Below are 16,507 nucleotides of genomic sequence, written 5' to 3' on the forward strand. Positions count from 1 at the left end.
AGCCCTTCCCCCCTCCCCGCTGCCACGTCGTGGTTTGAAGGAGCCAATGGGCGGGCGCCGCCAGGTGTCTCTTACCTGCACCACGTGGGGGAGGGGGAAAGGGGCGGGCAGGTAGAGCCACATCCCAACACAGAAAAGCTTTCAGCCATTGCTCGCGCCTCCCGGGGGTGCAGCTGGGCTCCTCGGCTTTTTTTCATAGACGCACCAGCAATTGGATACAGAAAGGGCAGGCCTGCTGCTCCCTCCTTCCACCCCCCTTCCTGCCCTGGGTGTGGAGCGCCGGCCAGGTGTGGGCTTGGGTGGTTGGTTACCGCCTTTTGCCCTGGCGGCCGCGAGGAGGGGGGTGGGCGCTTTCTTTTTCTCCTGGAAGAGACTTTTAGCACAGGTTTTCTCGTTCTCACTTCCAACCCCACCTCGCCACCTCCCGAACCCCCTCCTCCCCCTCCCCACCTATCGTCATGACGGCGTCTCCGGATTACTTGGTGGTGCTTTTTGGGATCACTGCTGGGGCCACCGGAGCCAAGCTGGGTTCAGATGAGAAGGAACTGATCCTGCTGTTATGGAAAGTCGTGGATTTGGCCAACAAGAAGGTACTGCACAACGTTCTGGTCCAAACAAGGAGTGGGGCAAGAACTTTATTGTAGAAGTTGGAGAGGAGATAGAGGGTTTCTTTTTCCTATTTTATTTGTTTGCACGCGTACGAAGCGGGGCCCCGAGGCCTAGAGGATCCATAATAAAGCAAACCTTTTGACTAAACCACCTTGGGGCCATTTCAGTCTTCCGAAACCTGGCCCAGGTAGAGAGGCCCCCGCTGCCGAGCCACGTTCTCTGCGGGTCGTGGGACGCCCGGGCCAGGCTGTGGTTCTTGGGGCGCTGAGGTCCCTTCTCGGGCCTCGGCGACTTGATCCGGGTAGGGTGGGGGTGGGGCGGGGGAGCCGAGACCAGATCCCTGGTCGTCCAGGGAGCCTTGATTTTGCTGCTGGGTACCTGGAAAGCCTCGAGCCGCCGGGGGGAAGGCGGGGAGGAGGAAGAATTTCCAAATTGAAAAGGGGGAACTGACCCCTTATTCTCCACCCTTCACCCCCCGAGGTGGGACAGTTGCACGAAGTACTAGTTAGACCGGATCAGTTGGAACTGACGGAGGATTGTAAAGAAGAAACTAAAATTGACGTTGAAAGCCTGTCTTCCGCGCCGCAGCTGGACCAAGCCCTCCGACAGGTGACAGTTTGGGCCGGGCCACGCCGTCCACCCCCATTTCTGCGGCCCCCAGACCCGACCCAGCCCTGTGGCTCCACGCCCTCGTGGAGCGGTCTCCGCTTGTTTCTGGGGCGGGGTGGCGAGACTCCCAGCCTTGTGTGTGGGCGTCCGGCCGGAGGGCGGGGAAGAGGCTCTAGAGGGGGGGCTGCTGTGCTTGTTCCTGGCCCCCCGGGTCTTGGGATAGAAAGGGATAGAAATTCGCAGGATTCCACTTGCCTCCCGCGTAGTTCTTTGGGCGGGCGAATTAGTCGCGTTTTCCCCCGGCGAAGTTTGAAGCCTAACTCCCGCAAGCCCAAGCCAGTCCCTAGTGGGCCTGGGTCTGCAGCCCAGCCAGGTTGAGGAGCAGACCATCCGTGCATCCGTCATCCCGAGTTAGTTCTAGCTCCTGAGCGCCCGCCTGATTTCAGCCTCAAGTCTCAATTTCCAAAGGCTCGGCTTCCTCATTGCTTCTTTAGTGCTTTGATTGGGATCCCTGGGAGGGGTTGCAAGTACGGACCTGTGGGCCTGCCTGTTGGGTCACCGTGGAGCTGGCGGGATCCCCTGTAGGAATTGAGGTGACCTAAAAACTGGCTGCTGTGCGTGCTGAGGTTGCTAGAAACCTGGATAGGGCGGGTCTCAACACCTGTGCGGCGCTGTGTTCTGCGCTCTCCCAGCCTCTGCCGTGCCGTAACGCAGGAGTCTCCTATTAAAGGAGGAAGTTATTTCTAGAGTGTTTTCTAAGAAAAGTGCCACCCGCCTTACAGCGTTCTGATTATTCAGTACCCCCCGCTTGCGTATCGGAAGTGGGTGATCTAAAGCTGGAACATCTCAACATTTAAAAAGCAGCCCCGTGGAATGATGTAATCTGGAGGCAAACTGTGAAGAGAGACCTCCGATAGGCTCATCCTGAATATAAGGGCTGCTGGAAAGAGCATCCTTGTCTAGCGCAAAGTGACAGATTGGGAGGGAGGGTTTGCGATATTGCCCGCATCAGGACTCAGAGTCCTCAGGACGACTTTCTCTGATTATCTCCAAGTTGGGCCACTTTGACATGTTTGTAAATTCTGCTTTCGTTGCCTTCTTCCGTGTTCTTGTTCTTGCAGTTTAACCAGTCAGTGAGCAATGAGCTGAACATTGGGGTAGGCACTTCCTTCTGTTTGTGTACTGATGGGCAGCTTCATGTCAGGCAGATCCTGCATCCCGAGGCTTCCAAGAAGGTAAGAGTGCTGGCTTCTGGAAAGGTGGATGATGTTCCCAGCCAGGTGACTTGGGGAACCTGAAAACAAACGAACAAACCAGATGGTTTATTCATATGTTTGTTGAGGCTTCTGGAAAAACAGCTGCACTTTGGGGGTTGACTGGAGGCTTTTTAAAGCGTCATCCAGATTATTCTACTTTAAAGAAGGGCAGACTGGGACTTCGGTTTAATGGTGCAGCTTTTCGTTTTGGAGATGTAAACATGTTTTGAATCAAAAGGATGGTGGTGAAAGTCGCAAAGCTGCTGTGAACTTGACGCTGCTGTACTTGCAAGCAGGCAATAAAACTGTAGCTTACAAGGGGTAACATGGTAGATTTAACATTATGTATATTTTATCACGATTGAAAAACTCATGTAATTTTCATGGAGGTGTCTGGGATTGCAGTAATTTTATAGGTATCCATCAGTGATTAAAACATCATCTTTGTTATGTATTCAGCTTGACACTGCATTTTCCAAAGCTAATATAAGGTTTAAATTTTTGTCACTTACAGTAGAAGTAGAAAAGACTGGTATTTTACTGCATTGTGATAATTTTCTTATGTGAAATGCTTTATCCATGAAAGAAAATCAAAACCTTCTGAACTTCTATTTAGGGCTGCTTAGATAGCAGTTACCAACATAACAGACGATATTTTAGAATACTTCCCTTTGATTTGAAGTAAGTGTCGAAAACCAAAATTTAAAGGTTTTGTTTGTTTTTGTAAATGTGTGGATTTTTTGAGACAGTCTCCTTCTGGGGTCCAAGCACTCCTGCATCGTCTGTGTGCTGGGATTGAGGACACACTGAAATCTTCTATCAGTAGGGTTACCTTTACTGACTTCTCAATGTGAAAAAGACCATACAATAAGCAAAACTAGTCTTCCCCTGGATCTCCTGTTTGTCTCGCTGGGAAGAGTATTTTGGCAGGACAGTGAAGAGCATAGACAACTTGCCCAGTGTAGCTGATTTGTGCTGATGTAGTTTCTCTTAATGGTTGAGGTTAGTTGTGTCTGCAGCGCAGAAGGGCAGGCACTGAGGTTGAAGAGGTTGTGTGAGGCTAAGAAAGGTGGTAAACTGACAGACCAAGCTTTGTTGTCTCGTTCTCTAAAGCAGGGAAAGCTAGTAAGTTAGTTAAATGTATAATGGCTTGAAAGTCTGCAGAAGAAGCCCCAGGTCCTCCACCTTGACGGTTGATCGGTCCTTTATAGGAATCTTAGTAGCTGGTTGATGTCATGGAATGGTCTACCAGTAACCATGTCATTGACTCAGAAGTACAAAGGAGGCTTCCCCTCCAACCCCCAAGTCATAGACAAAGGGCCTAGACTTAATTTCTTCATTACTGACAAAATGCCTTTTTACAATAATTTAACCTCTCCCAATTTTTTGAGATGGTTATAGCCCAGACTAGCCTGTCAGTGTTTTGGAGGATGGTTTATAGAGCCTCTCCCCCTTATTTTCTCAGATTCTGGGTTACAGGTAAGGGGCACTGACCCCTGCCCCCACCCCCCACCCCCCACCCCCCACCCCGTTTCTTCTGTTTATTAGATGAATTGCTTTGAAGGGGAGAAAACTTGTAGAGAAAATAACTTTGCTATACAGAAAACAATAGGTGAAATTTTTTTCCTAATATTAGAATATTATATTTAAATTATATATAAAATATATAATTTATATTATGTTCTCTAGAATGCTGTGGGTGGAAGCATTATTTTTGCAGTAGCATTTATACTATACAAACCTGTTTGCTTTGCTTTATAATTTAATGTAATGTCAATACATTTATAAACACTAAATAAAATGCTAAGTATTTCAAATGGGAATAGTGATTTAAACTGATGTTTTCTATTGGGTGAGTTAGTATTATAGATTTTCATGGCCATCAGGCGTTGTGAAGATTCATGCCTCATGTAGTTCTTCAAACCAATGATGCTGATTTCACATACAGCATAAGAAAATCAAAATGACTAGAATCCACTAGAGATGTTATTATGCATTTAGTATTTCCTGGCTGGAGAGATAGATGGCCCAGCAGTTTAGAACACGTGCTCTTGAAAAGGACCTGGCTTTGGTTCGACATGGTGGCTCACAACCGTCTATAACTCCAGTTCCATGGGATCCAAAGCCTGCTTATAACCGCTGTAGGCACCAGGCTTACTCATGGTATACATACACGCATGAAAGCAAAATACTTACACATATAAAATTTTAAAACTTTTTTTTAAGAAAAACATGTATTTCCTTTTTTAAAAAAAGTTAATGGAAATTTCAAATTAATGAACATTAGCCATTTTGTAATTAAAAACCTCTAGAGCTAGAGTTGGCTCAGCAGGTAAAGATGTTTGCCTCCAAGCTGAATAGAGTTCAGCCCCAAGACCTGCATGGTAGGAGAAAAAAACCTGACTCTTCCAAGTAGTCCTATGACCTCCACATTCGTGTAATGGCAAGTGTGTGCGCCATCCAGCAGATAATGTAAGAAGGTGGGGGGAATCTAAATTCTTCCCTGGAAGAAGTTATTTTTATCCAGAAACAGCCATCCACGCCTCCAAAAACAGTGCACTTGCAGCTGAGCCAGGATATGAGTTCAGAACCAGCCTGGGGTCATAGACAGTAGGTTCTGAACGAAAAGCAGAAGCCCAGGATCGCCTCAGCTAAGCAAGTGTTTGTCTGGCATCCTGGGTTCATCCCACCAGCCTGCGTAAAACTGGGTGTGGAGGAGCATTCAAGGGGGGTGACAGGGATGAGAACTTCTAATTCCAGGCTTCGCCAGGCAGGGTGCGCACACCTTTAGTCCCAGAACTCGGGAGGTAGAGGCCAGTCTGGTCAGGAAAGAAAGAAAATAAAGGGGGAAAAAAAGGTCAAGGTTTGCTCAGCCTTGAGTTTGAGGTTAGCCTGGGTTGACACAGGGAGACTCTTGTCTTACACAAACAAACATTGACAGAAGACCAACCAGCGGTGTAGTATTTGTTTATCTGCACAGAGATCCTTACTAGCCCTAAGAGTGGAATTCCGAGCTAAGAACCACCAGTAACTTTCTCCTCTCTTTGGCATAAAGAGCCCTTTTCTTTTTGGTCCTTTGCTGGGAATTGAACCTTGAGGGTGTTGCACGTGCTCGGCAGGCCCCCCTGACTTTTTTGAGACGGTTTTAGTATATAACTCAGGCTGGGCATGGTCTCACAATTCTCCAGCCCCCCCCTCCGGAATTATGTGCACTCTCTAACTTGTCTAGTTTTGTCTTTTTGTTAACATGTGTATTTGTGTGTCTCTGTGTGTGAGAGCATGTGAGCACGCACGCACACGCGGTTCTAGTATGCCACATTTCACACTGAGGTCAGGGGATAGATACCTTAGAGTCCATTCTCTCCCTCCACTGTGATGTGGGTCTCACGGATCAAAATCAAACCATCGGGTTTAAGCATTTTTCTGTTTGAGACACCTGACCGGCCTGTGGTTTGTTTGCTTAAGATTTATTTTTTGTATGTTTTCGTGTTTTGCCTGCATGGATCATGTGTGCCGTGTGCATGCATGCCTGTGGAGGTCAGAAGAGAGTGTCAGATCCCTGGACCGAAGTGACAGGTGATTGTGAGTCACCCTGTGAGTGCTGGGAATTGAACAGGTGTTTAACCCCTGAGCCCTCATCAGCCCTTGTGATGTGTAGTTTAAAATCTAATTTGAATCCTCAGATAAACCCAGATCAATGGGCAAAAATGGATTTGGAACTGTAATTTGGGTCAAAAGTAATCTTTTGCAAAGTACAGGGACTTCACTATTCCTAGCCTTGTATAATAACAAATACGCATATTACTGGGACTCAACAGATCTTACCAGTTAATTGTAGTCTAAATTTATCTGTGTGAAAACTGATACCTAAAAACACAGATGATCTAAAATGATAACAGCTAGAAAAAGTCTGTTACAGCATGGAAAACAACAACCCAATATTGCACATAAATACTAGCTTCAGAAAGGGTTTGATAGGAGTGAGCACTTAGCAGAGGATCTGTTCGGTTCCCTACCCTCACATCTGAGCTTCTGTCCCAGAGGTTCTGACAACTTCTGGCTTCATGAGAACCCACACACATCTGGTGTGCATGCGGACAACTATGCACAGATACACAAGACTAAATTAAAATGGAAAAAAAAAATGACTTGATGCCGAGTGGTGGTGGTGCACACCTTTAATCCCGGCACTCGGGAGACGGAGGCTGGAGTATCTCTGTGAATTCGAGGCCAGCCTGGTCTACAGAACGAGTTCCAAGACAGCCAAGGCTACACAGAGGAAACCCTGTCTCCAAAACAAAACAAGCCAAAAATGAAAATGGTTTGATTGGAAGAGAGAGCGAACCATAAACATTGTTATCCATTTCATTACAATGAGATGACTTTATGAAATTGCTACGGGATCTAATGTAGTATCGTGACCAAGCATTAAAAATTAGAACCATTCCACATTGAATTTTATATTTCTAAAAATTGTGGTAAATTGTACAATATCCCCCGTTCATAGGTTCCTAGTTATTAGAGAAATATGGACCAGATCCACCTAGTTAATAGCCTCTGCCTTCTCCTCCCTCAGAATGTGTTACTACCTGAATGCTTCTATTCCTTTTTTGATCTTCGAAAAGAATTCAAGAAATGTTGCCCTGGCTCACCTGATATCGACAAGCTGGACGTAGCAGCGATGGCCGAGAGTATCCTTTAAAGTTACTTAAGAAGGCTTTGTACCTATCCCGTGCTTTTCTTTCTCTTTTCTTCCTGTTATTTTCACTTTTTTTGTTTGTTTGTTTGTTTTTGTTTTTAAGTTTTGGAGTCCTCCTGGAGGGAGGTTGACTTCAAGCTTGATGTCCTTGAGAAGCCCCTGAGTGCTGGCATTAAAGGCATTGACCACTGTACCTGCTGAAATGCTTTAAACTTCGGCAGTGTGTGTCCCTGTTGAAACTGTTGATACATACTGTACCAGGAGGAAGAAACAGTATAAATGATAGGCGTCTTTCAGGGTGGTCATGACTGAACCGGAGCTGGTATGTGGTTTACAGGTTTATGTGAGGTGACTGCATTTCTGGTAATAATTATGTGAATGTATCTTATACAAGGGTGTGTGTGTGTGTGTGTGTGTGTGTGTGAGAGAGAGAGAGAGAGAGAGAGAGAGAGAGAGAGAGAGAGAGAGAATACACTCACATAGACATTTGATGGATTAGATAAAATTGGAAGACTTTACACTGTCTACAGATCCCAAAGCCGTTAGTGCTTGGTTACTTTGGTCTTGGGGTCTATTTGGCTTCCTTGCAGTAGATAAGATTTTGTTTTGAAGTACTAGGTGCCCTTTAGACTTCACCTGTTTCAAATATATACCAGCCAGGTCTTGTGATCATAATAAGGTACTTGGGGGCATGATAAAACAGGGACTAAGCCAAGACATCATGGAGCACACCTTTAATCCCAGCACCAGGAGGTAGAGGCAGGTGTACACACCTGTGAGTTTAAAGCCAGCTAGAGAAATACATGGTGAGGCTGTCTCAGAAAATTGAGAGAGGGAAGCAGATTGTCCTGAAAGTGTTTACTTACAGAGGTAGTGTCTTCCTGCCTTCCTGCCTTCCTGCCTTCCTGCCTTCCTCCCTCCCTCCCTCCTTCCCTCCTTCCTTCTTCCCTCCCTCCCTCCCTCCTTCCTTCCTTCCTTTCTTCTTCCTTTATTTTTTTTTTTAAGATAGGATCTCACTAAGTAGTTCTGTCTGTCCTAGAATTTACTATGAAGATCAGAGATCCTTCTCCCTCCCAAGTGCTAGGATAAAGGTGTATGCCACCTGGCTGCGAAAATAGTATATTACACTTCATATATTGTTAAATTAAGTTTCAATGCTTAGAAATCTTAGATCACAAGGGTCCTGATGTCTTTTATCTATGGAATCTCTTTAATGTGCTGATAAGTAGTTGTGTATTGATGTGGCAGAAGGGGAGCTGAGCATTGGACTGTGTTGGTCCTTGGGGTGCTGGAGAGATGCTTCTGCAGTTAAGAGTTCTTGCTGGCCGTCCACATGGGGTGGGACTCTAGGTTCAGGGGATTAGAGATCTTCTTCTGGCCCCTGTGGGCACCAGGCACCTACATGGTGTGCGTATATATATTGCAGACATCGCACATCCATATAAAAAACAAAAACAAATTACAAAATCTTTTTAAAAATATTAATAGACATGCAAATTTATTTTCTTTTAATGAGTCACTTGGAGCATCATCCTGAAATCCAACTTGAGGTTTTGTTTTTTTTTTTAGGATTGTGGGGCTGCTGGTACTTACTGCCGTTGTCTTTTTTCTTCCCATAAGGCACCAGGCTGTTTTCAACTCACGATTCTCTGCCTCCACCTCCCTAGTGCTGGGATTTCATCACCCAAACTGTACAATGCTTAAACTCTCTCGTTTTCAATAACTAAAACCTCATTCCCCACCCTCATAAGGTTTCTCTGTGTAACAGCCCTGGCTGTCCTAAAACTTTATTTCTAGACCAGGCTGGTCTTGAACTCACAGAGATCCACCTGCCTCTGCCTCTGCTTCTGCTTCTTGAGTGCTTGGGATTAAAGGCATGTACCACCACTCTTGTTCACTCCTAACAAGACCTTACAATTTTTTTATCCTCTGAAGACCTTACCACCACAGAGTTGCTGTGGGAGTTAGGGAGCAAGCATACACATACAATTCAGTGATTAGCAAAATGCTAAACTATTTGATGCAAAAAGAATATTTCTATAAAATAAAAAATAAAAGTAACTAGAAAAAAAATCAAGGCCTGGATCTAGCTCACTGATAGAGCACATAGAGGCCCTGGATTCCCACTCCCTCCCCCCAAAATCAAACCTTTTAACTTGTAGTATTCTCATTGGTAAAATGATCCGCTGCTGTATGCAGGAGGGCCTCTGGCTTGGTAACATGTCTATTGCTATGTACATGAGGTTCTCTGGGTAGGCATTTTTATTTTTCTCAAGAGTTGACAATTCAGAGAAATCTAGATAAAACATAATCCACCATTTTTCTTCTAGAAGTCTTGGTGGATGTAAGGTTGAGGCTTTGGGGCGTTTGAGAAATGTTACCTGGGTTGCTTCCTTGCTGTGGGCTGCTATACTTCTTAGCATATTTAGTAGCTGTCCTTTGGGGAGGGGTCAGCATGATGTACCAGTGGTTTCGTCTACTGCTCCCGCTGACCCTTGGTCTATAAGCACACATTGGCAGTTTTTTCAAGTGGAGATGAAGCTCAGAAGTATTTGTCTGTGGTGAACAGATAAGTTGTGACTAAGTCGAGCTGAACTTCCTCTTTCCACACCTTGTTCTTGACCATTAAAAACAAAGACAGGATTTTCTGTTTCTTACAATGTAACTTGTTTTAAGGACCAGAGGTCTAGCTTAGGCTACAGCGTGCCTACTGCATGCAGATGGAGCTCTGGGCTGGATACACTGTAATCCCAGCACTTGGCAGATAGAGGCAGGAGGATCAGTGATTCCAGGTTCTCCTCAATGATATAGCACATTCTGGGCCAGCCGGGGCCCTGTCTTTTTTTTTTTTTTTTTTTTAAATGGATTCCAACCTTAAGTGTTTTGATTGATGTTTGTATCTTTTTCCCCCTTTAACATTTTAGAAACCCTATTAACCTTTCTTAGCAATAGTTTTTATGTTTCATTCCTGCTGGGATGAATTAATCTGCATTTCTATTCAGAGAAATAGATAATTTCCCAGCTGAGCGCTGCCAAACCAACTGCAGAGGTCAGAGGAGGCTGAAGCTGCGAACCATCTACCTGAGCATGTCTGAGCTGAAGAGCTGTGTTCTCTGAAACTGCTATACATTTCCCTTGTTAATATGGAAGTGGTCCTGAGTCTGCAAGCGTGGAGGTAGTCATTAAGCGTATTGGGTGATAGAGAGTCTTGGCTCTTAGGAGCTTGTCTGTCCCACTGGTAACCAGAGCGTGCAAGCTAACACACTTTATATTTTCCCTACTGTGCGGTGAGTTGTGTTATTTTTAAAGCTCAGTCGTTTCAGACAGTCTCATGTAGCCCGAGCTGACCTAGAACTTGCTGAGTCATTAGGATGATCTTGAACTCCTGATTCTCCTGTCCCTACCTCTTAAGTGCTGGGGTGATAGGTACGCCCGCCCTGGCCAGCCTGGTGTATTTTGTTGTTTTGAGTGCAAGTGTAGAAACGTGGATTTGTTTGGAATGTCAGTGGCTGTGGTACTGTCAGTGGCTGTGGTACTGTTGGGAGTATTTCTTCACTTTAGATCCAATTAAAATGTAGATTCCTACTACTGTTCTGTTTTTGTTTCAGTTGGAAATTGGGGACTTGCTTGGAATTTGGGCGGTCCTGCATCAGCTCTTGCGGGTGCTCAGGTTGTATGCATGAGCATCACACCCAACTAAAATTCCTTTTTATAGAACCTCCTTTGAACACATATTCTCAGTTTATGTTAGTGTTCACTTTCGGTGTTGGACGTTCTTGGGTTTTTGTAGGTATGTAATGATGTATCCACCATGTAACATCGGGACACACAGGACTGTTCTTCCCTCTCTAACCATTTTACTGTTTCTGTGCTTTTGGCTTTTTCAGACTTTCTTGTCAAAATGAAGTAACAATAGTCTTTTCAGATTGCTTTTTAAACCCAACAAGACATGCCTAGTATATTTGTGCGTATTTTCACGATTTGGTGTCTCACCTTCTAGTGATGCACAGTGTTGTCTGGCTGTACCTCAGCTGATTCCCTCTGCCTTCGAAACATGCTGTTGATTCCCAGTGTGGCCGCTGTGAGCAGAATTGTTCTAAACATCACGATATGTGACTGCAGGCAAACATACGTTTGTAATTCATTTGGGCTAAGTACCGAGAATTGTGATTGCTGGGTTGTATATGATACAACTCTGATCGTTTGGGCTTTGTGCAGTTTAGAAAGAATCAAGGCGCTTACGGAAGATGGTGAGAGTGCCGCTGTCTTCTGCACCGTTGTTCTGTCGCTTAGCCCTGGCCCTGTGGTGTCAGTTTTAGTGGAAAAGGAAACTTAAGTATTGAAGTTTTGTAACTGGGACTTCGGAGGGCTCTGCCGTTCTGTCGATGGCCCTTGGGGGAGCTAGACCTGCCTCTCTTTGTGGGAATATTTCCCCATGAAAGTTTTGTTTCCCTTGTCACTCTGTGTGAAGGGAAAGGATGGCTGTTTTGTTAGGGATGTTGGGATGCGGCTCTGCTTCCATCAACCCTTCTCCCCTCATGTTTTTGTTTTTTTTCTGAAATTGTTTCTAGGCTAAGTTTAGGTGTCTAGATAATTCCAGCTAGCCATTTGTGAGTTACACAATGCTGGTGGAAAGGCCTTATCTATCAGGTGAACTGTGCATTGCAGTGTCTTTAATGGGGGGGGGTGCGGAGAGGGTGATGATGGCATGGTGGTGGTCTGTCTTTTTTTTTTTTAAGGATTTCTATTACATCCCTCAGAGAAATTAATACGAGCTACTTCCTATTGGCGCATTTATTACAGAGCTATTTTTCCCCTCTTCCTCTTCTCTCCTCTCTCTCTCTCAACCCCTTCCTCCTCCTCCTTTCTCTCTGTCCCTTCTCCTTGAAGAGGCAGCCTCTGCCTCCCTCTCTTTCTCCCTCTCTCTTCTCTCTTTGTGCCCCTTCTGAAAAAGCAGCCTCTGCCTTCCTTTCCTTCCTCTTTTTCTCTTCCTCTTCTCTTCTCTTCTCTCTCTCTCTCTCTCTCTCTCTCTCTCTCTCTCTCTTCTCCCTTTAAGAGAAAAGCTCTGCCCACTTCCCCTGAGGCAAACTGATCTCCCTCTGTCTCCCTTCCCCTCCGCGCCCCCATTTTCCCCCCTTCAGACCTCCTATTCCCTCCCATCCCCCGTGTCCCTTCTTCTGAAGTGGCAGCCTCTGCCTCCCTTCTTTATTTTATTTTATTGATATTTATTGGGCTCTACATTTTTCTCTGCTCCCCTCCCTGCCTCTCCCCTCCCCCCTTCAACCTTCCCCCAAGGTTCCCATGCTCCCAATTTCCTCAGGAGATCTTTTCTTTTTATACTTTCTACTTCTATGTAGATTAGATCTATGGAAGTCTCTCTTAGTGTCCGTATTGTTGTCTAAGTTCTCTGGGATTGTGGTTTGTAGGCTGGATTTCTTTGCTTTATATTTAAAAATCACCTATGAGTGAGTACATGTGATAATTGTCTTTCTGTGTCTGGGTTACCTCACTCAAAAAAATGTTTTCTAGTTCCATCCATTTTCCTGCAAAACTGAAGCTGCCGTTATTTTATCTGCTGTGTGGTACTCCATTGTGTAAATGTACCACATTTTCCTTATCCATTCTTCAGTCAAGGGGCATTTAGGTTGTTTCCAGGTTGGTTCTGGCTATGACAAGAAAAGCTGCTATGAACGTTGTTGAGCACATGTCCTTGTGACACGATTGAGCATCCTTTGGATATATATACCCAAAAGTGATATTTCTGGGTCTTGAGGAAAGTTGTTTCCTAATTTTCTGAGAAATCGTACCAGCTTGCACTTCCACCAGCAATGCAGGAGTGTTTCCTTTACCCCACATCCTCTCCAGCATAAGTTGTCATCAGTGTTTTTGATCTTGGCCATTCTTACAGGTGTAAGATGGAATCTCAGAATTGTTTTGATTTGCATTTCTCTGATGACTAAGGATGATGAGCATTTCCTTAAATATCTTTCAGCCATTTTAGATTCCTCTGTTGAGAATTCTCTGTTTGGGTCTCTACTCCATTTTTTTATTGGGTTATGTGATCGTTTATTGTCCAATTTTTTGAATTCCTTGTACATTTTGGAGATCAGACCTCTGTCTGCTGTGGGGTTGGTGAAGAGCTTTTCCTATTCTGTAGTCTGCCGTTTTGTCTTGTTGACCATGTCCTTTGCTTTACAGAAGCTTTTCAGTTTTAGGAGGTCCCATTTATTAATTGTTTCTCCCAGTGTCTGTGTTGCTGGGGTTGTTTAGAAAGTGGTTCCCTGTGCCAGTGTGTTCAAGTGTATTTCCCACTTTCTCTTCTATAAGGTTCAATGTGGCTGGATTTATGTTGAGGTCTTTGATCCATTTGGACTTGAGTTTTGTGTATGGTGATAGATATGGGTCTGTTTTCATTCTTCTACATGTTGGTATCCAGTTATGCCAGCACCACTTGTTTAAATATGCTTTCTTTTTTCCATTTGATAATTTTTGCTTCTTTATCAAAGATCAGGTATTTGAAGATGTGTGGATTGATATTTCTGTCTTCTATTTGGTTCCATTGGTCCTCCTGTCTGTTCTTATGCCAATACCAGGCTATTTTCAGTACTGTAGCTCTATAGTAGAATTTGAAGTCAGGGATTTTGATGCCTCCAGAAGTTCCTTTATTGTACAAGATTGTTTTGACTATCTTGGATTTTTTTGCTTTTCCAAATGAAGTTGAGTACCATTCTTTGGATGTCTTTGAAAAATTTTGCTGGGATTTTGATGGGCATTGTGTTGAATCTGTAGATTGCTTTCAGTAGGATTGCCATTTTTACTATATTAATTCTGCCTACCCAAGAGCATGAGAGGTCTTTCCACTTTGTGGTGTCTTCTTCAATTTCTTTCTTCAAAGATTTAAAGTTCTTGTCATACAAGTCTTCCACTTGTTTGGTTAGAGTTACTCCGAGATATTTTATGCTATTTGTGGCTATTGTGAAAGATGTTGATTCCCTGGTTTCTTCCCCAGCCCTTTTATCATCTGTGTACAGGAGGGCTACTGATTTTTTTGAGTTAATCTTGTGTGCTGAAAGTGATTGAGTTGTAGAAGTTCCTTGGTAGAATTTTTGGGATCACTTATCTAAACTATTGTATCATCAGCAGACAGTGAGAATTTGACTTCTTCTTTTCCAATTTGTATCCCCTTGATCTCCCTTTGTTGTCTTATTGCAAGAACTATATTGAATAGATATGGAGAGCGTGGACAACCTTGTCTTGTTCCTGATTTCAATGGAATCGCTGGAGCTTCTCTCTATTTAGTTTGATGTTGGCTGTTGTCTTGCTGTATATTGCCTTAATTATGTTTAGGTATGTTCCTTGTATCCCTGCTCTCTCCAAGACCTTTATCATGAGGGGTGTTGTTGTATTTTATCAAATGCTTTTTTGGCATCTAATTAGATGATCATGTGTTTTTTATTTTTCAGCTTGTTTATATGGTGGATTACATTGACAGATTTTCGTATGTTGAACCATCCCTGCATCTGTGGGATGAAACTGACTTGGTCATGGTGGATGATGGTTCTGATGTGTTCTTGGATTTGATTTGCTAGTATTTTATTTAGTGTTTTTGAATCAATGTTCATGAGTGAGATTTGTCTGTAATTCTCTTTCTTAGTATTGTCTTTCTGTGCTTTGGGTATCAGGGTAATTGTAGCCTCATGAAAAGAGTTTGGCAATGTTCCCTCTGTTTCTGTTGTGTGGAATAATTTGAGGAGTATTGGTATTAGTTCCTCTTTGAAAGTCTTGTAAAATTCTGAGCTGAAACCATCTGGTCCTGGGCTTTTTTTGGTTGGGAGACTTTGATGACTTACAGAGCCATTTGTATAGATATTTTTTATTCATTTACTAAAATAGCTGTCTGGGCCATGGTGGCCCACACCTTTAATCCCAGCACTCAGGAGGCAGAGGCGGGCCAGCCTGGGCTACAGAGCGAGTTCCAGGACAGGCTCCAGGAAAAAAAAAACAATCAAAAATGACGTAATGTTGTGCTTGAAACCATGAACTCTGGAGTCTCATGTATTAGAGTTAAGTTGTTGGCATTTGTCAGCCTCAGTTTCCCTATATTAAAATAGGAAAGGCTTGGAAAGAATAGTGCCATGGTGTCTGTCGCCACAGTATCCGTGCCTGCCCAGTGTGACTGTTTCCTCCCAGATTATTGGGTATATGAAAAGAGGTAAAACAGCTGCCAACAGCTTCAAAATGGACTTTCTTATTCACTTAAAATCTTGTCTGAACTGTTTTACAGTTAAAGTTTCTGAACCTTGTGTGACATTTCTGGAGAACTCTGAAAACTTCATTTTAGGTACATATTAGTTCATGTTGTCTTTTCCTTTTGTAAATATTGTGATTATTACTTTTTTTGTTGGTTTTTTTTTTTTTTTCGAGACAGTTTCTCTGTGTAGCCCTGGCTGTCCTGAAACACTCTGTAGACCAGGCAGGCCTCGAATCCAGAGAGATCCTCCTGCCTCTGCTTCCTCACTGCTGGAATTAAAGGCGTGCACCACCACTGCCCAGCTTATGGCTCAGTTTTACGAGATTTTTATGATGAGTTGAACAGGACTATTGCTATTACACAAGCTACTACCCACCTTAAAAGATGGGGGGACAGCACTGACTTCCTTATAGGAATTGCTCAAACCCTCCAGTGTGTAGTTGAGATGTGCTCTGACAGTTGACCTTGTTAGCTGGAGGGAGAAGGAATACCTTTGGCATCACACTGGCACAGTGTGATCCCAGTTCGCAAATGCCTTGGCTTGCGGTCAGCGTGAGTTAAGCACTAGAAGTGACCGCTTGTCCAGCTGGCACACAGAGGAACTTTGTGTGACTTATCAACTCTAGAAGTGTATTTTTGCTTTTGATGTAGTTCATTTGGTAGAGTGCTTGGCTAGCACCCAGGACACCCTGGGTTTGATACCTGATGTCCACTCTTAGTACGGTGTAAGCCAAATGTCTATGGACTGGTGCACATCAGTAAGTCCAGCACAAGGGAAGTGGGGCAGGAAAGCCCTGAGTTCAGGGTCATCCTTGGCTACATCAGTAAGTCCAGCACAAGAGAAGTGGGGGCACCCTGTGTCCTCCAAATACTCCAACTTGTTATGTAGCATCTGTTGTGGGGTTTGAACCCAGGACCTCATACATACTAGGCAAGGGCTCTGCCTGCAGAGCTACATCTTCAGTCAGATCCATTCCTCCCTTCCCCTCCCCTCTCCTCCCCTCCCCTTCCCTCCCCTCCCCTCCCTTCCCCTCCCCTCCTCTCCCTTCTCTTCTATCCTCTCCTCTTCCCTCCCCTTCCTTC

The 16,507-nt window shown here is 44.4% G+C and overlaps 1 protein-coding gene across 8 annotated transcripts in view; it reads left to right on the forward strand.

Moving 5' to 3' along the window:
- Positions 1-126: 126 nt before the first annotated feature.
- The window catches only part of Esrp1 (epithelial splicing regulatory protein 1), a 57,411-nt gene continuing 41,030 nt past the window's right edge, over positions 127-16,507 (forward strand). For 4 of the 8 annotated variants that reach the window (XM_087897056.1, XM_087897062.1, XM_087897063.1 and 1 more), the window contains exons 1-4: positions 128-590; positions 1,090-1,218; positions 2,340-2,453; positions 7,051-7,165. In XM_087897056.1, the coding sequence (XP_087753182.1) occupies positions 459-590; positions 1,090-1,218; positions 2,340-2,453; positions 7,051-7,165 (490 nt within the window). In that variant the 5' untranslated portion in view covers positions 128-458. Of the gene's footprint in view, positions 591-1,089; positions 1,219-2,339; positions 2,454-7,050; positions 7,166-16,507 lie in introns of all 8 variants that reach the window. The other 4 variants (XM_087897059.1, XM_087897064.1, XM_087897061.1 and 1 more) reach the window with 2 other exon arrangements.

The sequence above is a fragment of the Myodes glareolus genome, chromosome 16 (genome assembly GCF_982192425.1).
Source record: "Myodes glareolus chromosome 16, mMyoGla1.1, whole genome shotgun sequence".
Lineage (NCBI taxonomy): Eukaryota > Metazoa > Chordata > Mammalia > Rodentia > Cricetidae > Myodes > Myodes glareolus.